At 49.8% G+C, this 27,625-nt stretch overlaps 2 protein-coding genes and 1 pseudogene across 3 annotated transcripts in view; all 3 read left to right on the top strand.

The window, feature by feature from the left end:
* Positions 1 to 12,454, top strand: part of DLGAP3 (DLG associated protein 3) — a 36,392-nt gene extending 23,938 nt beyond the window's left edge. The window contains 5 exon segments of the mRNA XM_024741599.1: positions 9,673 to 9,921; positions 9,923 to 10,095; positions 11,055 to 11,146; positions 11,386 to 11,529; positions 12,236 to 12,454. Of these exon segments, the coding sequence (XP_024597367.1) occupies positions 9,673 to 9,921; positions 9,923 to 10,095; positions 11,055 to 11,146; positions 11,386 to 11,529; positions 12,236 to 12,454 (877 nt within the window).
* Positions 12,455 to 17,657: 5,203 nt separating this feature from the next.
* Positions 17,658 to 21,584, top strand: SMIM12 (small integral membrane protein 12). 2 transcript variants are annotated; one of them, XM_024741593.1, is made up of 3 exons: positions 17,753 to 17,782; positions 18,171 to 18,476; positions 20,633 to 21,584. In XM_024741593.1, exon 3 carries the CDS (start codon positions 20,638 to 20,640, stop codon positions 20,914 to 20,916), a length of 279 nt encoding a protein of 92 aa, XP_024597361.1. In that variant the 5' UTR covers positions 17,753 to 17,782; positions 18,171 to 18,476; positions 20,633 to 20,637; the 3' UTR covers positions 20,917 to 21,584. The 2 variants fall into 2 exon arrangements, with proteins under 2 accessions (XP_024597359.1, XP_024597361.1); XM_024741591.1 differs by lacking the exon at positions 18,171 to 18,476 and having other exon boundaries at positions 17,658 to 17,782.
* LOC112397234 (uncharacterized) lies at positions 20,963 to 21,684 on the top strand (annotated as a pseudogene).
* Positions 21,685 to 27,625: the final 5,941 nt, after the last annotated feature.

The following is a 27,625-nucleotide window of genomic DNA, read 5'->3' as shown; positions in this document are numbered from 1 at the left end:
TGATCTGCCTGTGCTATGTGGCTGCTTCCCCCTAGCTATCTGTTTTACATTTGGTAGTGTATATATGTCCATGCCACTCTCTCACTTCTTCCCAGCTTACCCTTCCCACTCCCCGTTCTCTATGTCCATTCTCTATGTCTGCGTCTTTATTCCTATCCTGCCCCTAGGTTCTTCAGAACCTTTTTTTTTTTTAGATTCCATATATATGTGTTAGCATATGGTATTTGTTTTTCTCTTTCTGACTTACTTCACTCTGTATGACAGACTCTAGGTCCATCCACCTCACTACAAATAACTCAATTTCGTTTCTCTTTATGGCTGAGTAATATTCCATTTTACATATGTGCCACATCTTCTTCATCCATTCGTCCCATGATGGACACTTAGGTTGCTTCCATGTCCTGGCTATTGTGAATAGAGCTGCAATGAACATTGTGGTACATGACTCCTTTTGAATTATGGTTTTCTCAGGGTATATGCCCAGTAGTGGGACTGCTGGATCATATGGTAGTTCTGATTTTAGTTTTTTAAGGAACCTCCACACTGTTCTCCATAGTGGCTGTATCAATTTACATTCCCACCAGCAGTGCCAGAGGGTTCCCTTTTCTCCACACCCTCTCCAGCATTTATCGTTTGTAGATTTTTTGATGATGGCCATTCTGACCTGTGTGAGGTGATACCTCATTGTAGTTTTGATTTGCATTTCTCTAATGATTAGTGATGTTGAGCATTCTTTCATGTATTTGTTGGCAGTCTGTATATCTTCTTTGGAGAAATGTCTTTTAGGTCTTCTGCCCATTTTTGGATTGCGTTGTTTGTTTTTTTACTACTGAGCTGCATGAGCTGCTTGTATATTTTGGAGATTAATCCTTTGTCAGTTGCTTCTTTTGCAAATATTTTCTCCCATTCCATGTTATATTTATCTAGTATTTTGATTATACCTCTTTAAAAAACCCTACCTTTAAAGAATCTGTTGTTGTTATATCTTTTATGGTTTAATAGTTTGGATTTACAAACATGTTTTAACAATTTATGTGTTCACTATTGCTTGTTACTGCCCACTGCTTCCTCCTGGGTTCAATTTCCTTTATGCTCAAGTATTGCTTGAGCTTGGGACCAGTTTTAGAGTTAATATCTCAGCTTGAGGTTTCTGTATTTCACTGGTACTACTCATTCAAACCCCATACCCACAACCAGAGCAGCCTTAATATTCTGATTTCTCAGCATCCTACTTCCAGGCCACATACCTGAATCATGACATGAATTTTCTAGTCCACATTTGTAAATGAAACAACCTTTTTTTTTGGCTGCTGGCTTTATGCACGGGGTCTCCTTCCAGGTCCCCAGGATGCACAGGCTTGGGGTCTCTCCTTTAATCCTCCCTGGGCGTTACCATCTAGCCTCTAGGATATATCTGGCCCATATTCCTGTGGCTCACTTGGCTTAGGTTCCCTTTCACCACTAAGGTTTTGACTTTCCTTTTTGTTTCTGATACCTGAAGATGTCTCTTTCCTGCTTTCAAGCTTGGCATTGTAGCAAAACCATCTTTTGGGCTTTATTTGACCCAGCATTTCTATATGTGTGGGGGTGGGGTGGGTGGGAACTTCCTAAGTTAGTCCAGTCCACTACATCGATCAGTCGTCAGCAGCAGTTACAGAGACAAGTGGGACCAATTTTGGAAGTGTTTGGAGTGAAGTCAGGGAAGGGTGGGGACAGGCAGAGAATGAGGTCTTCCTTGCTCTTGTGTAGGTGCTTGGGGAGGTTTGGAGGGGTGGGCAGGGGAGAGGAGAAGGTTTATGGATAAATGTCTAAAGAACTGAATTGCTTGGGACAGGTGATCACACTGGGAATCCAGAGGGGGTGACAGGTGGGGAGAGAAGAAATCTGGCGCATCTTTCTGGCCAGGCTCCCTTGCTTGTCTGCTGAAGGCATCCTTAGTTATACACCTGCACCGTCCTTTCTCTCCCTTATGTCCCTGGCACTTTAAGTCTGACTTACCGCACACCATGCCCCAGCTGGTACATAAAAGTGAGCCACGAATACCAGCAGCCCTTCTAGGCACACATCCAGGCCTAGCCCCCCACCCACTGCCACCCCATTTTCTTGGACTCTCTTGTCCTTGCTTCTGTCTCACTGGTCCCAGTATTTCCCTCTCTTTCTGTACTTTGGTTTAAAAAAATTGCTGGGGAGGAAAAGTTTCTCCTTTTCTGCCTTTCAGGTGTTCCCTGCTAACCTATTGGGTGAGGAGTGCAGATTTATAGCCCTTTATACCTGGGAGTTGTCTGTGGGTCCGTTCTGTTGCTCATCATCAGTGGTGACTTGGCTTAGAAATAGACAGGGGTTGGGGTTGGTGCCCCTTCGGTTGCATGTCCACCGCACCTCCACCTAAGATTCATCTCTCCACAGACATTTATTATAACCCTATTATCCGTCAAGTACTGTACTGGGCACCAAAGATACAAAGGTGAGCAGAGCCAGACACAGCCCCTGCCCTGTGAAGCTTGCTGCCATGTTAATCTAAGAACCTTCTAAGTGATGCAGAAGTACAGCTGAGAAGGAGCCACAAAGGAGAGGTGTGTACACTATGAGAGTGTGTAATAGGGGCCTTTGACCCAGGCAGAGGGGTCAGGCATGGATTTCCTGAGAATGTGACATTTGAGTGGAGATCTGAAGGAGGAACAAAAATTAACAAAGTGAAAGTGGGAGCTGAGTGTTCCAGGCAGAAGGCCCAGCAGGTGCTAAGACCCTGTGATGGGAGGGAGCATATTTAAGAAACAGTTACCACCCCCATCTCAGGGCATCCTATAGCACCTGTCTTCCTGGACCTAGCACACTCTGGGCCATGATAAAAGAATGCATCAAATATCATTGATGGATATTAGAAGTCTGTTCCTAGGGCCTTTTGAGAACATCAAAACCATGTGATTTTTACCTCTCTCACTAATCATGGTATCCCCTTGTAGCTTCCACTTCTAGATCCCTGCCACTAAGATCTTATCTTAAATTCCAGATTTAGCAGCAACAAAACAAAGTAAACAAGTAAAAACACCATACCACCCAATTAAATTTGATTGTCAGATAAGCAATGAATTAGTTTTAGTATAAGTACTTCCCAAACAGTACTTGAGACGTACTTATACTAAAAAAATTATCTGTTATTTATTTGAAATTAAAATTTAACTGGGAGTCCTGTATTTTATCTGACAACCCTACTTAGATCCCCTTTTGCCCAACCAGGGCTCCCTGGAGAACTCTGTGTTGGAAGTCCACCCCTCCCTCAGCTTCATGATCATTTCCGGCTTTGGGACCTTGGGAAGGGAATGTGCAGAAAGAACAGGAAGCTTCCATCCTCATGAAGTTATATTCCAAGAGCAGTCCTGCAAAAGCAACGAGTCGCTGGCTGACCACAAGCCTGGGGTGCGGACACTGCCTCTATTCCTCAGCATAAACTCCAGGATGGTCACGACTCTTCCTCAACTCCCACCCTAGCCCCACCTCGGCATCACTGTCACAGCCCCCAGCCTGCGGTGGTGGGCTTGGGGATTCCTGATTGATTATATGTTTAAGCTCTTAGATGCTTTCTCAGAGAGGGAGCTGCTATAATGGCTGAGCCTTGCTGAAATGTCCACGCCCATTCCCCCTCCCACTCCCCCGCCAGCCTGCTGCCAAATACTCCTGGCGAAACTTCTCGACAACTCCTGGATGTTGATCATTCCTTGGACAGTATGTCTCTTGGGATAAGCCAGTTTCTTCCCAGAGCCTTTTGTGTTATCCCTTAGAGAATCACAGGAGAAACATCTCCCAGAAGTAACCATGATAACTTCCAGAATCATCAGGAATGTGAGCACTGTCACCCTAAAGGACTTGAGGGGAGGAGGCCTCCTCAACCTTGTTAAAAGGCTTGGGGAGAAAATATTCTGAAAGGCATTGTTATGAATTAGTGATGATTCATAACTGAAGCCAGTTTCTCTCCTGTGTTTGCAGCGACTGGTGAAGACTGCAGCAAATACTGCCAAATCCAAAACTAAGTAGGGACATAAGCCTTGGACTTCACTACCCTGAAAATGGATCAGTTAGAGTTAGGATTAGGTTTGGCTGTGAGTTACAGAATACCCCCAAATGACAGTGACTCAAACATGATAGAAGTTTATTTCTCTCTTGCTTAGAAGTCCAGAGAGTCAGTTGAGGGCTGGTAGGTGCTCCGCAGTGTCAGACCCAGCCTCCTTCTATCTTATTGCTCCTCCCTCCTCAGCACGTGGCTTCCATCTCATGTTCCAAAATGGCTGCTTGAGGTCCAGCCATCATATCTACATTATGGTCAGCAGGGAGGAGAAGGGAACAAAGAAGGGCATGCCCTCTCCTTTTAAGGACATTTTCTGAAAGTTGCACATACTACTTCTGCTTATAACCTATGAGCTAGAACTTAGCCACATAGCCACACCTAGCTACAAGGGAGATGGGTAAAAGAATCTTTATTTGAAGGGACCGTGTGTCTAGCTTAAAATCGTGGGATTCTTTTACTAAGGAAGAAAGGAGAATGGATGTTGGGGGATGATTCGTAATCTCTACTATCCTCCCTTCCAACCAACCAACCAAATAATCAACGTTTATTTGAGGAACTGCCCAATTTAGTAAGGGAGACAGATATGTAAATAACTAACTACAATACAATGTGATATGGAGTATAGAAAAGGTTTTATTCAGAGTGCTGTGGGAGAACAGATGGGAATCAACAGCAATCATAATAACTACAGTGGTCTGGCTGGGTCCTCAGTGCTACACTCCCATTGTTTTATTTGTCCACCTCCCTTTTTTTTCAGTGTGAGCTACAAACCTTCCTGCCTCACCATGTAACAGCTAACACTTGCAGTGGGCAGGCCACGTGCTGCTCTAAGTTTCTTAGATACATTATCTCATAACAATCCTGTGAGTAGGTACTATTATCATTCTCATTTATAGATGAAGAAACCGAGGCACGAGCCATAGAGCTGGGTTTTGGACCCGGACATTCTGGCTCCAGAGCATACATGCTTAACCACTCTGCTAGCCTACCTTCCTTAAAACTATTCATTCTCGTTCCCTCCCCCAGCCTTCTCACCCCCAAATCTCCAGCAGACGACCTCCCTGCTTACTTCTTTGTAACGACTGAGGTCATTGGTGGGACCTGTCTCCACTGCCGGACCAGCCTCCAACTGCATCTCTTTCCTTGCCTCCTCCAGCAGTCCTGCCTCAGGGGTGGAGGCCTCTGCCTTTCTGGTTAAAGCTGCTCCTGTCCCTCAGTCCTAGGAAGGCAGTGGAGTGTAATGGTTTAAGAGCTGGCCTCTGCAGACAGACTGCACTAAATTAATAAGTGTCTGGTCTTAGGACGTCACTTAGGTTCTCTAAGCCTTAGTTTTCTCATCTGTGAGTAGGGGTGATACTAATGTGAGGGCTGAGCATATTGATTCATGTAAAGTGGTTATTATTTGTTCCCCTCCTATCTGGTCCTTGGGTTACTGCCTCTCTCTTCTCTAGCTTGAATTGACTTCTCTTTACAGGTTGTATTAGTTACCTACGGCTGCTGTATTATTACAGCACAGTATTATAGCCACTACTTTAGTGGCATCCAATAATCCATATTTATTATCTTACATTTCTAGAGGTTGGAAGTCTGAACTGGGTTTCACTAGGCTAAAATCAAGGTGTTGGCAGGACTGACCCCTTTTGGAGTCTCTGGAAAGCATCCATTTTTTCACCTTTCCCAGTTTATAGAGGCTGTCCGCATTCCTCGGCTTGTAGCCCATTTCTGTCTTCAAAGCCAGCAGTGGCGGGTTGAGTCCTCACAGGCAATCACTCCAACCTTGATCCCATTGTCCCATCTGCTTCTCTGATTCTGACTTTCCTACCTCCCTCTTTCACTTAGAAGGACCCTTTTGATTAAAATGGACACAACTGGAGACTGCAGGATCTCGTCTCAAGATCCTTGACGTAATCATTTTTGCAAAGTCCTTTTTGCTGTGGAAGGTAACATATTCATAGGTTCTGGGAATTAGGACATGGACTTTTTCCGGTGGCCATTATTCTACCTGCCCCTTGGGGATATGGCATGTGAGAAGCATCCAGTTGTCCCTCCTTTTCCTCCCCCTCCAGCTCTATTGAGATACAACTGACAAATAACCAGATCATCCCTTCCTTAAAGGTACATTGTCTTCTTTCTTCCTTCCTTCTCAACCAAGCCCTTTGGAAGAGTTGTCTTGCCTAGTTTTCTCCACCTCCTGACAACACCCTCCATCTGCGTCTGCCCCCATACTCCACCAAACTGACTTTTGCCCTGATCACCAGTGGCTTCCATATTGCCAAGTCAATGGACACCTTTCATTCTCAACTGGCTGCATTTTCCAGTCGGCTGCTCATTCCTGCTTGAGACCCTTTTTTGAGGATTTCATCCTTTTGTGGTCCCCTTCTCTTGATTTTCCTCCTCTTCCTCTCTGGCTTAGACACGCCTGGGGCTCCGCCGTCTCCACTGGCCCCTGAAATGTCTGTGTTCCCCAGGGCTTTGCGTCTTTGTTCCATTTCTCTTTTCTTGGGTGATCTTGTCTCACACTGCTGGTTTTAAATGCCACTTGCACAAAGATGACCAATTCCTGCTTGTGCTGTGCAAATCTCTGGCTCCTGGCTGGAAGTGTTGGTGAAGATTGTGTTTCCAGTAATCCCATAAGCTCCTCAATTTCTTTGGTCTTCCTTCAAGTAGACACAGTGAGAGAGCTACTTGAGGTACTGACTTGAGAACCATGAAGCCTGGGGCATTCATGCTTCTGTTCCAGACTGCGTGGCCTACTTCCATCAAGACACAGTGTGGGGCTTCCCTGGTGGCGCAGTGGTTAAGAATCTGCCTGCCAGTGCAGGGGACACAGGTTCGAGCCCTGGTCCGGGAAGATTACCAAAAAAAAAAAAAAAAAAAGATACAGTGTGATCTTCTCAGGGCCCCTCAGAGGACAGTGGAAGGCACAGACCCAGTGATGACAAAGGACAGCTCCATGTTTCATGGGAGTGCCAGAAAAGCAAATAGGGAAGGCAGATCTTCACTAATGTATTTATTGGGGCAAGCCCCACCTTTACCTGTGTGGTTTGCAATTGCTGGAGTGCCGAAGGAGCCAGAGGCAAGTGGAGCTCAAAGCACAAAAATATTTAAAGGGAGCCAAAGGGCACCCTGACAGTTCAGTTAGACATACAAAACTCTCACCAGAAACAGAGCAATGTAACCAAACCGTGGGACCGCCTCCAAATGCAAGAAGATGGCTGAGGGAGGGATGGTACGAGGATGGCCTCGGGGCAGTCAGGGGGCTCACAGAAGAGGAGGGGCCTTGAGCAGGGAACCAGCAGGCAGTGAGGGGGAGGAAGGCCATTTCAGGCAGGGGAATAGTACGTGCAGAGGCTGAAGTCAGGGCCAGTATAATCTACTTGGGGAGCAAGGAGGGTTCAAGGGAGATGAGGTCAGAGAGGACTGCATCCGGAGTAAATGCTAGCACAGGAAGCCTGGGCTTTATCTTGTTGGCAGTGGGGAGCAATGGAAGGGTTTTGCGCAGGGGGATGGGTTGGGCAGAGGTCAGCTTTAGAAAGACTACTCCAGTGCTGGGTGGATTGGTGAGAGAATGTTGGGCCCCAGATCTTAAAATATGCATAGGTATAATTTTACAAGGTATAATTTTTAAAAGGTATAATTTCATTTTATTCAAAAAATTACGTTATTATTATTTCTTATTGGCGTGTAATTGACCTACAACACTATAGTGTCAGGTGTACAAATTCAGTATTTCTATACGTCGTTCAGTGACCACCACGGTGAGCCTAGTTACCATCTGTCACCGTATAAAGTTACTACGACATTCCTGACTGTATTACTCATGCTGTACGTTTCATCCCTGTGACTTACTTATTTTGTAGCTGGAAATTTGTCCCTCTTAATCTCCCTCACCTATTTCACTCATCCCCTACCTGCAAAGTATAATTTTAGAGAGAGGAGGTACCTTGGCATTGGTACTGGTTCATTCCTGTCATTTTATAGCATATATGTGTGTGTGTGTTTATATATAATACATATTCATATATATCATATAGTGTATTTTATATACACACATACATATATACTTACTAGATGGCCCAGGTGGAGGCCCAGGTGGAGGGTGAGTGGCCTCCCAAAGGCACATAGCAACAAGGCCAGCGTTAGAACTCCGGTCTGCCTCACAATCCACTGCTCTTCTTCTGTGCTATTCTGAGTGGAGGCAGCAGTGTCCGAAAGGAGGTTGATCCAATAGTCAAGGAAAGAGAGATGCAAGCCCCGACCAGGGCAGGTGCCAAGGTGAAGACCACATGGGAGGCAATGCGGGTATGTTCCGGCTTTCTCTTTCTCTGGGTGGGGGTTGGTACATAGGGCTGGCTGGGGACTGCACATGAGTGCATCTCTCTTTCCTGGGTCCTGCAGCATCCTTCTGGGTCTGGTTTCTATGGCAACAGGCTCCCAGCAGGCAGCCTGCCAGCTGGAGGGAAGCAGGCAGGCAGGGAGAGAAGGCCCAGGCAGCATGAGGAAGGCTAAAGTTGTGGGGGGTGGGGGAGTCTTCTGGGAAGCAGGAGGAGCCCCTAAATCTGGTCCCCCAAATCCCTCTCTCTTCCGACCATATGAGGGTGGAGGAAGCTTAGGACACATGGGCTTTTCTTTCATGGTCCTTGAATTTCCAGACCTCAAACGTCTGTTCACCTCTCCCTGCCACCCTCACATCTCCTGACTCTCTCTTCTTTAAGTATTATCTATTATCTGACCCCAACCTCATGCGCCTCAGGGAGCACTTACTTCTTCATAGAAAAGAGCCCTCACTCTGATTGAACTCAGTGGGGAGGGGGAGAACAAGGTCAACTGACATTCTGTTTTGCATAAGATTTGCATATTATTAACTCAAAGACAAGAAATTTCCAGGCCCTGTGTCATTCCTGCCAACAACTTAATTCAGCTCCACTGGCACCCGCTGACTGTGTCTGGCCAGGCTCCGTGCTGAGCCATGGGGTCCCTAGAGGCGAAGTCCTCCCAGCTGCAGCCCACCCCTTCTCGCCAGCTGCTCTAAGGCAGTTCTTCCTGATGTTCTAGCAGCTGGTGTGGTGGGAAGTTCTTGGGCTGTGGAGCGTGGCAGCCCTGGGTCCAGATCTTGGCTCCGCTGTTTTCCAGCTGGCTGACTGTGGGCCTCTCTGTGCTATAGTTTATTCATCTCTCCATAGGACTGAGGATATACCCGTACAGCTGGTATGAACTAGCGAAGACACGTTGTTTGTTAAAATGCTGAAATAATGCTGTGTTCATTGGTAAAGAGCCACCACCCTGGACCCTCCCCAGGCCCTTTTGGCCCACAATCCAGCTTCTGCGGGGTGATGCCCTAGCACTTTGGCTTTGTCCGTCTGATTGGTGTCTGCCAGCATCTGTTCTGCCCATGGAGTACAGGTGGTTAAATATTTTGAATGTCACCCCTGTCCAGAACCGGTGCAACAGGTAGGTATGTTATGTACCGACCCGTGGCAAGGACTGATACATTTAAAGGTCGTGAATTAATGTCCATCACTTTGTAGGTTTCCTTTTGGCCTGGGGTGCGGGTGAGGGCTGGGATGAGACTGGGCAGGGGCAGAGATAACCGCCAGCTCTCTCACCAGGCGGGCGAGGTTCAAGCGCTCCAACAGTGTGACAGCCGGCGTGCAGGCCGACCTGGAGCTGGAGGGCCTGGCCGGCCTGGCCACCGTGGCCACAGAAGACAAGGCCCTGCAGTTCGGACGCTCCTTCCAGAGGCACGCCTCTGAGCCCCAGCCCGGGCCCCGGGCCCCCACCTACTCAGTCTTCCGCACGGTCCACACGCAAGGCCAGTGGGCCTACCGCGAGGGCTACCCACTGCCGTATGATGCTCCCTGACTCCTGGATGGAGCGCGGTTCACGTAGCCTCCCCGACTCAGGCCGCACGTCCCCCAGCCCACGGGATGGCGAGTGGTTCATCAAGATGCTGAGGGCGGAGGTGGAGAAGCTGGAGCACTGGTGCCAGCAGATGGAGCGCGAGGCGGAGGACTATGAACTGCCGGAGGAGAGTGAGTGAGGGGACCCCGGGCACGGAGGCATCGTGGCGGCGGCGGCGGCCACTACCGCGATGTGATAGGAGAGGCCTTTGGCTGGGCCTGACTGTGCCTTTCTCACAGTTTGGTCGTATGGCCCCAGACCTTGGTGGCTCCTATTGGCAGTAGGGCATGTTGGGAGCTCTTGGAAGGAAGCAGGGAGCAGCTTCAGAGGTCAGAGATAGGACTGGGAAAGTGACCGGGTGAAAGGGTTGGGCCTTCTAGGAGATGGCTGACAGCCCAGGTCCATGGGGATTGAGGGAACCCTATTCCCATCTGGGCTGGTGTGGGAATCCAGGTCTGATCCAGGTGTGAGACCAGGACTTCAGGCAGAGGGGGAGGCAGTGCACAGTGTCAGCTCATGCCTGAGGCCTAGGAGAAGGAGATTCAGCCAGGGAGACAGGGCCCTGCACAAGGGAGGACATGCCCTTCCCTGCAAGTCCAGTCTGAGGGGAGACACAGTCTTAACCTCAGAATCCCCAATTTGATGGGATAGTGACTAGAAGACAAGAGTCATGCACATGACATTATTTGGTAATTCTCAATGAGCCAAGGAGTCATATACTGATGAGTGACAAAGTTCTGCCAATGAGTGGTCACGGAGCTAGTGCCTGGCTAAGGCTATTGGGCCAGGCTGGCACTGCTTTCCATCTGTTCTCTGACATGGGAGGGAAGCGGACACAGGAGGATAAGCAGTCAGGACGTGTAGATCGTGTGAAAGAAGAAACATCAGTGTCTGAGGAGACAGTCTTCCTAGTGAAGTGGGATAGGAGCTGCTTGTCATGACCTTGAGGATGGGATGGGGAGGGGGCCGGAGGAGACAGACGGATAGACGGTGCCAGATAACAGAGGGGTCAGTCTTTCAGGGCAGACTTCCTGGAGGCTGGGTAAGGAGAGGCATCTTTCCTCTCCCCGCATCTCCTTTTGCTCTCCAGTCCTGGAGAAGATCCGCAGTGCCGTGGGCAGCACACAACTTCTCCTGTCCCAGAAGGTTCAGCAGTTCTTCCGGCTGTGTCAGCAAAGCATGGTGAGTGCCCATGGCACGGAGCCTATCAGGTGTGTGTACCTGGTAGGGGACTGGAGTGTGTGTATGCCTGGAAGTGAGACCAGGTGTTTGTCTTGTCTTGTCTCCCTACCTCCCAGTCCCCTCCCCACTCTCCCAGGTTGAGCTTCCTGACAATGAGGGTGGGTTGGGCTTTCTCTGGTCCAAGCTGGGGCTCAGACCTTGCCGACTGACTGCCTCCCCTCTGTCACCCTCCACTGCAGGACCCCACTGCGTTCCCCGTGCCCACCTTCCAGGACCTGGCGGGTTTCTGGGACCTCTTGCAGCTCTCTATCGAGGATGTTACCCTCAAGTTCCTGGAGCTACAGCAACTCAAGGCCAACAGCTGGAAACTCCTGGAGCCTAAGGTGGGGGGAGGTCCCTTCAAACCAAGAGTCCAGACCCTGGAAAATGCCCTTCCCCAGAGAGTGTGGGCGGGGTGGGGGGCGGTAGAGAAAGGCAGGAGAAGAGACCCTGGGCAGCAAAGGTAGTCCTGGACAGGTGATGGTGACCCTCTTCGACCCTGCTCTTGGTCACTGCCCTCTGCTTGGTCCCACTGCTCATCACTGCCTGAGCTGCAAGAACCCTTTGGTGGCTGCAGCCACCTCGGACCAGCTGTCGTTTGAGGGAGCCAAACTAGAGCTTCCAGAAGGGCAGACTGCCCTCAGGTTGGACCTCGGCACAGAGGGGACCTTCAAGGTCCCCTCAGCCCTCATCTCACCAGACCTTGTCAGTGATGGGTCCCAGCAGCCTGGAACGTGAGCCCTCATTGCCTTGCCGGCGTCGGGGGAACTGCACTCCTGTGGACCAGGAGGGAGCGAACGCTCTGATGCGAGTTGTGGAAAACGGCTCCACCAGGGGGCGCTCGAGTCCATCTCTTTAAAAAATGAAAAATGTGGGTTTCACCTTGGCAGAACAAGCACCCCTGGGGCTTCGGGGGCCGTCACACGCTCTCAAGAACCGCTCTCACGAGTCAGAGGCGCGCGCTGTTAACCGTTCCGGGCCGCGGGGGTGCCGGTTGGGAAGTCGGGTGGGACCCGCCCCCAAACTAAGTGCCGCCCCCTCTGCCGGCAGGAGGAGAAGAAGGTCCCTCCGCCGATACCAAAGAAGCCCTTGCGGGGCCGGGGCGTGCCGGTGAAGGAGCGCTCCCTGGACTCGGTGGACCGGCAGCGGCAGGAAGCGCGCAAGCGGCTCCTGGCGGCCAAGCGCGCCGCCTCCTTCCGCCACAGCTCGGCCACCGAGAGCGCCGACAGCATCGAGATCTACATCCCCGAGGCCCAGACCAGGCTGTGACCGGCCCGGCCCGCCCAGCCCGGGCCCGGGCCCGCGGTTTTCTACCCGTACTGTACACCCAGCGTCGAGGTCACTGTGAACGCGGGCTGCCCCGTGCGCCCGCCCCGCCGGCACCGCACGCCCCGGCCCCTCCTGCCCGTCACGGTCTCGTGGGTTTTTTACCTTCCCGACCCCACGCGAAGGCGCCCGGGCTGGGCTGGGGGCCGTGCCTCTCCGCCCTGCGCTCCCACCGGGACCCCCCACCTTCCAGGTCCGACGCTTCGTCCCCACCTCCTCCCCACGGGCACCATCTCTGCCATTACTTACCCCACGGGCCAGGCCGGGCCGGGTCCCTCATCTGGGCTCTGCGTCCCCCCCACCCCGCGGGGCTGGGCTTCGTGGGGAATCAAGCTTCGTGGCTTTTTATGAAGAATCCCGAACCCCGCCTAGGAGCCCGCCCCACCCTCCCAGGGGCTCTACCCTCAGCCCTCAGCCCACCGGGCCCAGGGACCACAGTGGCTGGACCAACCCAGGACCAGGGCGCCTGGGCCTCTCCCCTTTCCCCGCTGCTGGGGAGGGGAGATGGGGGCTTCCCCTCACCACACCTGTGGCTGTTCCCACATCCCCTTGAGTATCCCAGGAAAAATAAAACGGCAGAACTGCACTCGAGCCAGCTGCTCTCTCCAGAAGAAGCCACCTCTGCCCGAGCCTGGGACAGCGGGTGGAGGGAGGAGAGGCCGGAGCCCAGGCTTTTGGTCTGGGGAGAGCGGAGTTGTCTGGGCCAGCTGGGGGAATGGGGATTCGGCCCCGCCGGGTGGCGACAGAGGACCTGAGCCCTCCTGGAGGGGCCCGGGTGGGGTGAAGAGGCCTGTCTTCCAATTCCTCCTAGTTTAGTCCGGTTCCCTTTCTGCCTTCCAGTTCCCCAGGGTTCCCCCAGAGAGGGAAGCCCAGAGCCCAATGCCTGGCACACAGCGTGTGCTCCATAAACAGGAGGGCTGCTGTTCTTTCGATATGGACAAATATTGGTTTCCTTTTCCCTAAGGGGCCACTGTTCTTTCTGCTCCAGAAAACTGTTCAATTCTGTGCTGTCATGTTTTCTGATGCCTCCTGTGCATGGGTACATTGATGGGGAACAAAAGAGAGAACAGAACTTTCCTGGGAAGCTCAGTGGCATCCCAAACCTAGTAGTGATGGCTAATATTTATTGGATGCTTGCTGAGGGTCAGGCAAGATGCGAGTGCTTTACATGAACGTAGCTCATCCTTACAACAGGTGAGAAAGCTGAAGCCCAGGAGAGGTCAAGTGCCCTGGCCAAAGTCACAGGCAGGCCTAAGAGTGGTGGACCCAAGTCTGTCTAATGTAAATCCTGAGCGTTTAGCTCTACAGCCTTTTGAGCCCAGAAAGAGTCGAATGGCAGCTCCTACCCACAAAGCCCTCTCTCCAGTCTTTGCGTTGATGTGAACTCTGAGGCAGGACGAAGAACCTTCCAAAAGGGTTGGCTGCTCTTCTGGGCCACACTGGACTAGCCAGTTCTTCTCATTCATGTATTCAGCAAATATTTATCAAGAACCACTGTTGGCCCTGTCCAGCACCTGAAGATAGCTCTGAACAAGTTAGTTTCTGCTCTTATGGTGCTAACAGCCATATGGGAAAGACAAGTAAATAAGCAGTTACATTATAAGGGTGAGTGCTGGAAAGATGACTAGGTGTTAGCCACTGAAGGAGGGCGAGGGCTGGGAAGAATGTTCAAGTTCAGAGAACAGCTGTGCAGAGGCTTGGAGGAGAAAGAGGTATTGGGAATGCAGAGGCTTGATCATGCTGGGCTTTTGGGTCAATGTGAGGAAGGTGGGCCTGGGTCCTGAGGGCCACGGGGAGCCACAGAAGGGTTTGGAACAAGAGAGTGGCATGAACATATTTTACAGGCTGGTCTGGAAGACCACCTGAAAAGCAAGAGGTCATATTCCCACACACACTCATTTGAGACCACTGGGAGGTGAAGAGGGCTCCCGTGCGACCCGAATTCCCAAAAGTGAATCAGCCTGGAGCTGATTCCAAACAGATTCCTGGGCCCCGTGCAAGACTTAGTGAATAGAGTCTTTGCTCTCAGATGAGTTTTTTTGGCTTATTTTGGCTGCGTTGGGTTTTCGTTGCTGCGTGCGGGCTTTCTCTCGTTGCGGTGAGACGGGGCTACTCTTCCCTGTGGTGCACAGGCTTCTCATTGTGGTGGCTTCTCTTGTTGCAGAGCACGGGCTCTAGGCACATGGGCTCGGTACTTGTGGCTCGCGGGCTCTAGAGCGCAGGCTTAGTAGTTGTGGCACATGGGCTTAGTTGCTCCACGGCATGTGGAATCTTCCCGGACCAGGGCTCGAACCCGTGTCCCCTGCGTTGGCAGGCAGATTCTTAACCACTGCATCATTTTGATGGCAGCCAGGTTTGGGAATACTGAAATTGGATGACTCACAGTTTCAACTAGAAATGTTCATATGTCTATTTCCCCCAGATATGCCAAGTGGGGCACTGGCTGAGTGGCTATCATCCTGAGGTCAGTTTTTTCGAAAATGGGGACCTGGGAGAGGTTTGAACTAGACAATACTCAGGGCAATCCTATGAAGCAGGTATTGTTATCACCCCCATTTTACAGATGAGAAAACCGAGGCTTGGAGAGGTTCAACAACTTAGCCCAAATCACGAAGCCAGGAAGTAGCTGAGTCCAAGTTTAACCTCTACATTATATAGATTTTTATGGGTCTCCGTGTTTTCCCAGAAACTGGGCCAGGCTTGCCGGGACCATGAGGTATATGGGAATGGACACGGAGAGACGGGTAGCATCCAAGACTGTGTGGGCATCCTGCTACAGATGTGGTGTCTAAAATCTCCCCTTGTGGGGCTGATGTAGGGGGCGTGTGGGGAGTCTCCTTAGGGTATTATGGCCCAGGTAGTTGTGCTGGGCTCCATGGACATGTGAAGGATTAGATCCAGTCCCTGTGCCTGAGTTGCTCCCATCTGGCCATAGCAAGGCACATAAACACAAAGTTATGGTACAGAGGGAGGCCTGCTCTCCCAGAGGGGCTGAAGAGACCAGAGGAGGGATCCTCTAGCAGCTGGCGAGTCTAGGAAACCTTTCTGCAAGAGGAGCCTTTTGAACTGGGCCTTGCAGGATGAATTAGAGTTTTGTAGTCAGGGATGAGGAGGGAAGACGTTCATTTCAGGCAAAAGGACCAGCTTAGGCAAAGGCACGGAATGCTATGTGTGTGTGGGATAATGGGAAGAGCAGAGACTGGAGACAGGTGACAGGCTAGGACGGGTAGAGGGGAAATAAAGGAGATGTGGCTGGAAGGGAGCCATGGGTCTAAGTTGGAGAGTCCATGGTTTTATTTAAGTGTTTGAAAGACTCTTTGGCCAACAGAATAGAAATGGACTGGAGGAGGCAATGGAAGGCAGAGAGACCACTGAAGGGAGTTGCCGAGGTGGTCTAGGTAAGAGATGATGATGAATTTGAGAGACATTCAGGAGGCATAGGTGCTATAAACTGGATCTGGGGAATAATGCAGAGATGAAGAGGCCTTGAAGATGTCACTTAGGTTTTTGGCTTGGTGAGTAAGTAATGCCATAAATGGACATAGGACATTACAGAAGGAGGGGTAAATTTGAGGAATACTAAACATACTGGTGATCAATTACCAAGCACTTAGAAGGTGCCATATACTGTAAATGCTAAGCATTTTATACACATTAGGTGATTTAGTACAGAACAACCAAAGGGGGGTGGGTACTATTACTGTCTTTTTTAAAACAATGAGTGTAAACAGCTTTTCTGAGATTAGCAGGCAGCAGGGTTAGGATTTGAACCCACAACTCTCTGATTCCTAAATCTGTGCCCTGCAGCCCCACTCAGTTCTGCCTGACAGAACTGCTAGCCACTACTTGAGACTTAGCTCAAGGGCAGGTTCCTCTGGGGAGCCTTCCCTGATTCTTCCTGGGGCTCTTTCTCTGTGCTACTTGTGCATGCTCCCGTCATCACATTTCTCACACTCTCTTGACATTTTGTAGACCCCTCTGCTTCCCTGTTAGTCAGACAACTCTTGGGGGAAAACACGGTCCCAGTCATCTTTGCATCCCCAATGCCTAGCACATGTTAATTGGCTGACTGAATGCTAGTTATTCTGGGCAATTCTGTTCCCTTGTCCTCCCTCAGTGAACACGTTCTGCTAATAATGGTTTCGTACACATTTCTTTATTCTTTATCTGTTCCTTTTTCTCCACCTCCATTGTCAGAGCTTAGCATTGAGATCTTTGAGATCATAAAGGAAGGGAATCTGCCCTGATAATGCAATCTAGGAGGCTTCCTACCAAGGTGTCCCTTGAGCTTGAAAAACAAGACAGAGCTACTTTGGTAAAGAAAGGTGGGAAGGGCACTCCAGGTAGATGAAAAAGCACAAATAAAGGCACAGAGGTGTGAAACAGTTTGGTCTGCGTGGGGGAATAGGAGGGGTTTAGTATGTGTTACCAAAGGTAAATAAGTACGCCTGTCTGAGACTAGTGGAATGAAGGTGGAAAGACAGGGCTAGGTGGGGGTGTTATGGAGCTTAAGCTTTGGTGTTTTTTTTTTCTATATGTGTTAAAGTAGACATCTGTACAGGGCACAGTGGGGACACAGAGGAGGCAGTGAATACTTGCACCTAAGGGGTCAAGTAAGACAGGTTTTACTATATTTCAATTATTTGTATACTAACAATAGTACCATTTATTTCCCTGCTTGTTATGTGCCAGCACAGCACTTTGCATACATTGTTTCATCAACTCTCACAACCTCCTGTGAAATAGGTGTTATTACCTCTATGCATAAGAAGGAAAGGAGGCTCAGGCAGATGGACAATGTTCCCAAGGTCACGCTGCTAGAAAGCTAGCCCAGACCAGAAGAGTTCTTAAGAGTTCTAGATTTTACTCTGCTGAGACCTTCTTGAGGTCAAGGATCATGTTTTTTATTTTTCTGTGCCCAGACCAAGGTCTTAGAAGAAGCCTAATAAACATCAGTTGAATACATGAATGCGTGACCTTCCACTTTCTCCACGCGAAAGCCCGTGGTGATGTCACTGGGAAACCTCCTGTCCGGGAGGGGGCGCTGTATGCCTCAGCGCAGCGCGGCCCGTTGCAGAGCCCTAGCTTCCTCAGGCCTTTGGCTCTGGAGCTCAGCCAATCCCTGCGCTCCGAGGGAGCCGGCGCCGGTGGGCGGGGTCCGGGGCGAGGTCTCGCGGGCCGCTGGGAGTGGCGGCTTCGGTGCTACTCCAGCGCGGGCGGATCGCGGGCGGAGGGCTGGGGCCGGACGGCGGGGTGTGAGCTGCGGCGCGGGTGAGCACTCGTCCCGGCAGGCAGTTCCTACCCCCGAGCGGCTGCTGGGCCGCCCGTAGCCGTGGCGACGGCTGCTGGCCTTGACCTCTGAGTTAGGGGAAGGGAGATGGCGAGCGTCCGCTGCGGCCCTGGCCAGGCTAGACTGCTCCCTCTCTTCCCCGGGCTTGGCGTGGGAGTCTGAGCGCCCTGCAGACATTCTGCAGCCCGGGCTTCTCGGCCTTAGGCACGTGGGTGAGGACAGACCAGACGAGGCCGTGAGCGTGGTGGGATAGGGGCAGGGGACCGGGAACCTAGAGGAGGGAGAAGGGCAGACCCTTGGACCTGACCTCCTTGCGCTCTCATACCCGGACCGGGCTCAGTAACGGTCAGAATGAATTCTTCCACCCAGTCAGGTCTCCTCTGCCCTTGTTAGCAGTTCTCAAATCTCGGACTGCGGCTTCGCGTCTCCTTGGGCCTCCGAGGTCCCCGGCACAAGGGCAGGTTTCCCGGCAACCTTTACCGTTTGACCTTAACCGGACGCTCAGGCTCCTTCGGTGCGGGGCTGGAAATATTTGCCACTTTTGCCTCTTTCGTTTTGACACCCTGGAGATGACTTGTTAGAGTATCTAGCTACTTGTAATCAGCAAAGGCACCTGCTGTGTTCCTGCCGCCTTTCGAGGGCGGGTGGTTAGATGACTGCGGTGGTTTTACACAAGTGAGTTGCTTGAGCTCTCATTCATTCACCAGACTTTTTAAGCACTTAATGCCGGGCGTGGTGGGAGGGGTGGGGGATGAATAGGGCACAGTGGGGACGCACAAACATGGGCCTTTCCCTCTTGGGGGGTTAAGTGCTTTGAGAAATGCAGACACATGGGGTAAGCCAGCCCAATGTGTGACACAGAGAAAGTGGTTATAAATGTTGACTAAATGAAAGGATTAAGTTATTTGGGAATGGTTAGAATGTGAACCCGACCACAGAGGGAGACCTCGGGCTGCATGTGAGAAGCAATATTAGTTGGGGACTCATGCTTCATATATTTGAAGACAGATTGGAAATCTGAGTGGAGAGTTGCTGTTTAGGAAAAGTGTTTACTTATAGAGAACTTGCTTACAGGTAGGAAAGAAAATGAAATATTAGGTTTGAGATTCTTCAAGGGTGCCTCTTTTAACAACTCCTAAATCTTGTAATTTCACAAATCTCTGAGTGTAATCTTAGAGTTTGCAAAAAGGGAAGCTCTTCTAGGTAGTGAAATGCCAAGCTGATGGGAAAAAATTGCAGTAAATTCTCCTCAAGTCCAGGATTTGGACAGAAACCATACACCTATTCGCAGTGTGTTCTTTCCAGTAGAAGGAGCATAGGTGTTGAAGTTGGAGAGGCCTGGGTTCCAGTCAATGTCTCTCTCACTTCTGGTGATCTTGGGCAAGTTAAGCTTATGTCCCTGAGCATTTGTGGCCTTCAACAAAAATCTGGGCTAATAATTCCTACCTCATAGAGGTGTTGTGAAGATCAGATGATGACTAGTGTGTTAATTGTCCAGCATAGTGCCTGGTGCTAAGACAGGGACTCAGAGGGCAGTCTTGGAGCTGCTGCAGTTTTTTCCTTGGTGATGGTCCATTATAGTCTTGGGTCCACAAAATGCTGGGGTTCTTCCAGAGAGAATTGGAACCAAAGGGAGGGGGAGAGAGTCATCTTAACTTTGGCGAGGTTCAGACCAGAGATAGCTAGATTGGAGAAATACCTGCAGGGGCACAAAAGGAATGATCTTTCAGTTGAGACTTCTGGGCACGTTACTTAACCCTCTGGTCATGCCAGCTACATCAAGAGAGTGGACATGCGGATTAAAGGAGATAGTATATATAAAGAGCTTAGCCCAAGGTCTGGCATGTAATAAGTGCTCAATAAATGGAGCTATCACTATTATGATAGTTGTGAATCGTCTTTGATAATTGTTAATAATGATAATGATCATTTGAGACTAAATGGCTGAGAGTGACCCAATTTGTGTGTTTTTACATTATCCTGGTGTTGCCTTACTTTATTTCTGGAAGCCCTGGGGTCATTCCATTTCTTTGTTTTTCCACTTCTTGTACAGTAGTTTTTTAACATAGATTTTCAAGTTCTAGTGTGTCCAGAGTATGTATAATCGGCTGGTGATATTTTTAGGAGTTTATGCAAATACGAGGATATGGCTTTGGTTGAAGAGAGTGTATTTTGAAAGGGGTTTGGCAAGCAGATTTGTAAGGAAGAGGTTTGTCTTGTTAGAAAAGTCAAGTTCAGAATAGGAAAAAAACATTATCTTTATCTAAAATCCAGAGTGGTTGGGTAATGGTTTGGGGTTTTGGCTGCCTAAATATGTTGCTTATTCTTTATGTGGGGCAGAGGAACTACTTCTCATTAACCTGGAGACAGGAGACTCACAGGGGTGAGCGTGGTGGGGAAAGGATGGCTGGCTCTGCTGATGGAGGAATATTGTAGAGCAGAGAAAGGCTCTTACCCACTCTTAGAATGTTGGCAAGTTGTGCAGGGAGGGCCTGGGGTCAACAGTAGGATTGAAGCTTTATTAGGTAAGGCTCAGAGGTCCTCTCGTGGGGAACGCTGCCATACGTGGTTGCATAATTGTCAAAGAGTGTAGTATGTAAACGAGATTCTTTCCCCCTTCCCTAACAATTGACTCTTCTGAAATTTCCTGGATTGTTTCGGAGACCCAACTGTTGCATAAAGCAGGGTGCCCTCTTGCATTGCTCTGCATGGGGTGGATGCTCAGTAAATTGTGCCAGGCTGCCTGGTGAGTGGAGAGCCCTGGTGGGTTGTCCGTGTTTGGTGGGAAGGGGTGCTGCTTCTCCCTAATGCGGCCTCCTCCTCTTCTGCAGATGTCATGTGGCCTGTGCTTTGGACCGTGGTGCGTACCTATGCTCCCTATGTCACCTTTCCCGTGGCCTTCGTGGTTGGGGCTGTGGGCTACCACCTGGAATGGTTCATCCGGGGGAAGGATCTCCAGCCTGTGGAGGAGGAGAAGAGCATCTTGGAGCGCCGGGAGGACCGCAAGCTGGATGAGCTGCTAGGCAAGGACCACACCCAGGTCGTGAGCCTTAAGGACAAGCTGGAATTTGCCCCTAAAGCTGTCCTGAACAGAAACCGCCCGGAGAAGAATTAATGGAGGACACAGGGCCCTATGGGTCCTTCTGGGGGCCAGGACTGGTCCTGCCACCATGTCAACCCAGCAACCAGAACCCACATCTGATTTGCTTTATTGCTTCTTCTGGCCCCTCCCGCCCCACACAGCCACACACATACTGGCTGCTCTGCTATGGCCAGGCAGACACACTAGTAGCTGAGGGGCCAGTGAAGTGGAAGGCCCGTGAGGGTTCTGGCCTGAAGGCTGCCTCTGCTGGATGGTGACCACAGCTGCTCAGGCTTCTGTGTTGCTAGGTGCACCACTGGGAGGAGAGTGATGAAGTGAACATTGGCCGTCATTCCCTGTGGGGAGGCAGTTTGGCCTCAGGTGGGAGTGGCTGGGATTGGGGTGATGCCTTTAGGAGGGGTACCTACATGCCTAGTTCTGGTTTGCACTGGGAAGAGTTCAGAAATCTCCCTGGCTCCCTTAGCTAGCCTGCTCTGTCCTTTGTGTGCATTCTCCCTGAAATCCTGTCCTGTCAGCTCAGGAAGGGGATTCCCCTGGGAAGGAAAGCAGTTTTCTGTTCTTGGGAGCCCAGGCTGTTCACCTTGGGGCAGGTGGATTTGCTTGAAAACAGTCATTGTCTTTCACCCCCAACCCCGTCACTGTGTAGTGCAAAACTTGATTAAAGTGGCGTCTGAGAACCATTTTGATCTAATCCTGTCTTCCAGGTGGTGCTGGGGTCTCCTAGGAGCTATGCAAAGCAGGCATCTCCGGGTAGGATAAAATTGGCCTTTAACTAAGGACTTTGGGGCCCCGGAAGCTTTGTTTTACTAGCGTGGCTGCATTGGATCCTGGAGGCGGTGAGTCCTGGAGGCGCAGGTTCCCAAGGGCCTTTTTATCATGATAACATGAGGCTTATATACTTTCAAAGTCTACATTAAGAGTAGACCAAGGAGCTTAACAATTGCTATCAAATTTTCCAACTTCACACACACATGCACACATACTTTTCCCTATAAAAGTAGTATATGTACATTAAATTTGGTAGGGGTTTAAAAAAGGTTACCCACATTCTGAGGGCTCTGGTACAGATAAAAATATTAACATTTTGGTATCTTTCACTAATTCTTGGACTGGTTTTTTTAGATACTACTGTACATTTAATTTTATATTTTTTTACATAGTGTTTTCATATCGTAATCACTTTCCTATCTTATCACATGGTCCTCATAATCCTAATTGTTTTCATTAGCTGTATAATTGCCCATCAAGTGGGAATATAGCATAGTTTGTTTTTAACAGTTTCCCTATTGCTGGACATTTGGGTTGTTTCTGGTCGTTCACTAGGAGAAATACTGCAAAGAGTATCTTATATAAGGATTTTCCTGCATTTTTGGACTAAATGGTAGGAACAGTAAATGGCATTTTGGAGATTAATCCTTTGTCAGTTGCTTCATTTGCAAATATTTTCTCCCATTCTGAGGGTTGTCTTTTGGTCTTGTTTATGGTCTCCTTTGGTGTGCAAAAGCTTTGAAGTTTCATTAGGTCCCATTTGTTTATTTTTGTTTTTATTTCCATTTCTCTAGGAGGTGGGTCAAAAAGGATCTTGCTGTGATTTATGTCATAGAGTGTTCTGCCTATGTTTTCCTCTAAGAGTAAATGGCATTTTGGATGAGATGGGACGAACGGTTTTAAGGGCCTCAGTGCATGATACTAAATGTCTTTCCTGAAGGGCAGTAGGAGCTTATACTAAATGCTGCCACTAAAGATGTTGTCGGTGAGGTTGGAAGGGGTGAGAGCAGAGAGCCGACCTGTTGCCTCACGAAGTCAACTGACCTTTAACCTGAGTGAGCAAAGACAAGTAATGAGCATTTGATGAAGAATGAACCTGCCTTAAAAGGAGGAGGGTGTTTGCCCTGCCTCTTACCTCAGGATCTGAGGCCCAGTGGTGTTAACAGGTGGGTGAAGGTAGAATTCCTGAACAGGTAGAGATGCCGGCTGTGGGGTGGGAGGAGCGGGGGGACGTGGAAAGTGGTAGCCAGAGGAGGAAGGGCAAGTCGATTCGGTGGCTTCCCCTCAGTCACCGAGGCCTGCTGGGAATGTTGAGATGAGCTGCTGTTGCTTCTCAGGGCATAAGTCCGATGGGGAGCGTGGGGAAGCAGGGTCTGCTGCTGAAGTGAGGATGAGGTTTCTGGTTCTGAAACGATGTGCTAATAAGCTCAGCTTGGTTACAGGCTCAGGCTGTCGCAGGCCTCATGGGCAGACCAGTGCTGCCCCCCTGTGGCAGTCCTGAGGACGACCAAGCCTGGGATCCCTTCACTGGGCTAAACCACCAGTAGCAAACTCTCTTGCCTACAGGGGTCAGTCAGGTGGCTTAAATGAGCAGCCAGTCCAGGTGCTAGAAAAGCACAGGCCTGCCTAAAGGTTGGGGGGGGGGGGGGGGGGGGGGGGGGAGAGGTGTGTGGTATGGAAACTTCTGGTTTTTAAATGTTGAAAATTTATTTTTTTAAAAATTCTAAGCATGTTAACATACCCATAGGGTTAATTTGACCCAGTGGCTGCCAATATGCCACCTGTCAAGCTGCCCCTTGCCTTCTAATGAAATCTTAGAGGTGTGCTTTGTTTTTAAGCAGTCTAACAACTGTGGCAAACATTAGATCCCAGGATTGGTTCCCTCAAAACACTTTTGGGCATCCTGCACATATGTAGTTTAATATTGGCCTAAGCAAAACATAACAGGACAGAAAACCTACAGAAATAACACACAAAAAGTTTTCCCACAAAGACGTTTTTGGGTTTTCAGATATTTTGGAATAACCCTGCCACCACTGATGTACGTCCTCCCAGTGCCTGATGGAAGAAGCACTACCTTTGGAAGTCCAGGTTGCTCTGTTTTTCTAGTCTCACTTTGTGCTCCTTTTAAATAATTCTATTTCCTCGGGCTTGCCCTCGCTGAATTTTTGCCTCCAGCTAGTCTGTTAGTATTCTCAGCTGGCTCGCTCTTTTCCCATGGGCTGGCTGAGCTCCTCTGCTACCTCGGGGCTGTGAGATCATGCGTGCTTTCTTGCCTCTGCTCAGGTGTCATCAGGCAGCAGGGTTTCTGTGGATGGGGCAAAGGTGGGCCAGGCTTGCTGGGACCAACCAGGGCATGGACTGGTTTTCTTCCACACTCGCTGATTCACCTTGGAGGCACATGACCCTCTTTTGGGTTGGCCCAGCAGTCAGGATTCACTGAAACACATTAGTAAATAGATGTACTTGGGGCTTTTACCCAGCCCTCCCGGCCCCCGCCCGGGTCTCTTCCCAGCCTGGTGATAGTGGTGGCTTTAGAGCTGCGTTATCCTGTCTGAACATGGCCGGGATCACTTCTCTGCCCTCAGCGGCCCAGGGTCTGGTGCTTTTCCACTCTCTCTCGAGCCTTTCCTGTGCCTGCTGCTGTGTTAGCTCAAGTCAGCTGGGCAGCTGCCAGGACAAGCCTGGCAGGGGCCCCTTTGACTCCTGTCAGCTTCCCAGGGCCCCAGGCTGGTGAGGCCGTCGGCCGAGTGAAACACCATGGGATTAGCGTCCCCAGAGTCACTTGGGAGCCAGGCAGTGAAAATGAAAAGGCTCGTGCCTTGCCTCACTTTTCCTTTTCCACTCTGGTGTGGGTCTCTAGGCACTTGTAGAGTGGTGAGCCAGGGCGGTGTGGTACAGTGAAAATAAAGTGGATTCTCGAGTCTGACAGACTTACGAGTACTGCCTCAACCACTAGTTGAATGACCTTGAGCAAGTCACGTAGCCTTTCTGAGCCTCAGGTATCGGTTATCCTCATCTGTAAAACAGGGATAAGAGTACCTATTTTTGCTGGGTTGTTACAAAGTTAAGGTAACATATGTAAAGTTCTTAGCAGAGTCCGTGGCAACAAGTAGGTGCTCAATAAATGTTGGCTGCTGGAGTTTTATTGCAGAAAAACAGTTCCACGTAGCCTTGTGATCCTAGTGAGTTCACGTAGCCTTGTGATCCTAGTGAGCTAGGGATCCGGAGGGGAGAGCAGCCGTGGTTGGGAGGGTGATCACAGGGACCCACCCTCACAGGGACCCTCTCAGGCCTGGTGGTTGAGGGCTTCTTAGGAGTATTTTACAGGAAAGGCTGTCTTGTCCAAGAACCAGGCTGGCCACGGGGGTGCAGGCTTCAACCTGTGTTGCTAAGTAGTAGCCGCATCGGTGCCGTCTCAAGGTCAGAGACAAGACGGGCGGAGCAAGGTGTGGGGGAACGCCGGGGAGTAGCATGCGTCAGGATGGGTGGAGGTGAGAGCCTTGGACTTGGAGGCAAGAGACTGGGGTGGCCTGGGACATGCCCCTTCACCTCTTCTGGCCTTGGAAGAATAGGGGTACTGATAATTCTTCCTGCTGTAGTGTAAAAAGCGCGAGAAGCCGGCTTAGAGCTTCGAAAATGTGCAAGTGCTATTCTATCCCAGTAAAATCTCCCTTTTATCGAATCAGGATGGCAGCCAGTCTGAATAATGGAATAGACATAAATGCTCCTTTATTCTTTTTCTGAACAGTCTCTTCAAAGTATTTGCTAAGCAGAAGTCTTTGGGGAATCAGCTTGAAGAGTAAAGAGGAGTAATTAGTAATTAGTGTGTATCATTTTGCATCCTGTTCCAGTGGTGCCTTGATGTACTTAAAAAGTTTATTCTTTTTAAATTAAATTTGTTAACATTAGTTATCTGTTTATCTAATCCCTTTTACACAATGCAGAGATGAACCTTGGCTTTGGTTTTTTGTTTAAAAATTCCAAATGGGTCCTCCAAATATTTTTGAGATTTTTAAACATCTTTACTGGTGTCCCAGAAAGGGCAGCTCTTCTGTCTAGAAGAGTCCAAAGTCCCTTGTACTCTTATGCCCCTCTCCACTGGCTCTGTTCCTTCACTTCCAACCCCAGCTCCACTGTCCATTTCTGTTTGCTTCTGGGCCTGAACTGCCCAGTGCAGCTAGAGAATTTTGCATAACCGTGTGGCCTGACACTCTGCATGTATGGGTTCAGATGCAGCCTTCAAGGTGATTTCTTATTTATTTGTCTTCTTTGGCTGTGCTGCGCGGCATGTGGGATCTAGTTCCCTGACCAGGGATTGAACCTGTGCCTCCTTCATTGGGAGCATGGAGTCTCAACCACTGGACCACCAGGGAAGTCCCTGATTTCTTTTTTAAACAAGCTTGGTTTAAAAAAGAAAACAAGCTGTGAGGCCAGCTTGCCCTCAGCCCCATCCCTGCATTCCTCTTAGCCCTTGCTGCTTGCTCTCCACTTCCACCACTAAAGTGGTGAAACCAGTTTGGCTAAAAGCTTTTGTGATTGCACATGTGGTATCCACTCCCAGTCATACTAATTAATCTTTTGCAGTGTCCTGCACTCTTCACTGAATTCTGTCTTGACATCACCACCACCTGTGTTGCCTTTTCCAGCTGTCTCCTCTGCCACTGGCTCCTCCTGTTCTCCTACCTGTGAGTGTTCTTGCAGTTTCATCCTTGGCTTTTTTCTTGCTGCACAGTTTTAGCCTCACCTGTGGCTTCAACCACCTGCTGATCTACTTTGAGGACTCCCAGATGTCTTATCTGTAGTCGTGAATTTCCCCCCAAGCTCTAGATCATTCTCTGAAACAGCTCACTGCATCTCTGTCCAGATTTGTATGACAGTTAAAGGTGTTGACCTGGATTTGAAGCTTAACTCTGTAATCTAGTTGTGTGACCAGAAAAGTCACTTAACTTCTCTAAGCATCATCTGTACAATGGGGATGATTCTTGTGAAGATGGAGTGTTTGTAAAACACCTGGCCTGGTGTTTGGCATGGATTCCGTCTCCTCTCTCCTGTTGCTCAACTTGGTTCTGACCCCCCCTTCCTCCAACCTGTGGTGACCCACTTCTTCTTCATCTGGAATTCATCCTCTGTTCTCCATCTCACTTCCCTGCTGTCATAATCTCTTGCCTAAACTTTTGGTCTCTTCCTGAAAATTCTCCCATTTCTGGCAGCATTTTCTCTCTAAAACACACCTTCAATGAGGTCACTCCTTAAAGACCTCCGTGGCTTCTCTCACCAAAGCCCCTTGTGTGCCATGCAGATTCTTTCATCATCTTGCCCTAGCCTCCCTCCCGTCATCCCCAGGACAGAACGTGCTTTGTATTGATACCATTTCCTGACGTGTTAGGCTCGTTCAGAGCCTGATGCTTCCGGGTGCACTATGTATCGGGCCTCCTTGGCTGCCTGGTGAACTCCATTACACCACAAGACAGCCTAGGTAGCTAAGCAGAGACTGCCATTCCCTCTGCCTCTCTAACCCTGTGTCCGCTCTCCTACTGCAGCGTTTACACAAGGCACTGTGATGGTCGTGTGTCTGTTTCCCTAGACTGTGAGTTCCTTGAGGGCAGGGACCAAGCCTTGCACAGATTCATTTCCAATAAATGTTGAATGAATTAAGAGACCCCTGAGTGTGATTCTGGGACAGAAACTGGGGCTGGGTTTGGAGACAGCCTCTTTGGAAGATGGAGCAGGACTCCCAGGTGTGTGCTTTGAGCTGCCTGGCAGCCTTGAGCTAATGGCAGCCGTGTTTTGCTACAGCTTTGCCTTCCCCGAAGCTGGTAATGAGCTAAACGAAGAGCAACCACTGGCTTAATTTTCCCAGGGGAAGTGGGGCTTGGACAGAGGGCGGGCTTTCCCCACTGGGTAGGACCTGGACCAGCATAGCCCATGATGAATTTGACCCTGATGACTC

The sequence above is a fragment of the Neophocaena asiaeorientalis genome, unplaced genomic scaffold (genome assembly GCF_003031525.2).
Source record: "Neophocaena asiaeorientalis asiaeorientalis breed wild unplaced genomic scaffold, Neophocaena_asiaeorientalis_V1.1 scaffold804, whole genome shotgun sequence".
NCBI lineage: Eukaryota > Metazoa > Chordata > Mammalia > Artiodactyla > Phocoenidae > Neophocaena > Neophocaena asiaeorientalis.
The sequence above is the reverse complement of the archived record's forward strand: the minus strand, read 5'-3'. Positions and strand labels throughout refer to the sequence as shown.

Excerpts from the sequence above, each read along its gene's own strand:
- SMIM12 (XM_024741591.1), top strand. The coding sequence starts at position 20,638 with ATGTGGCCTGTGCTTTGGACCGTGGTGCGTACCTATGCTCCCTATGTC.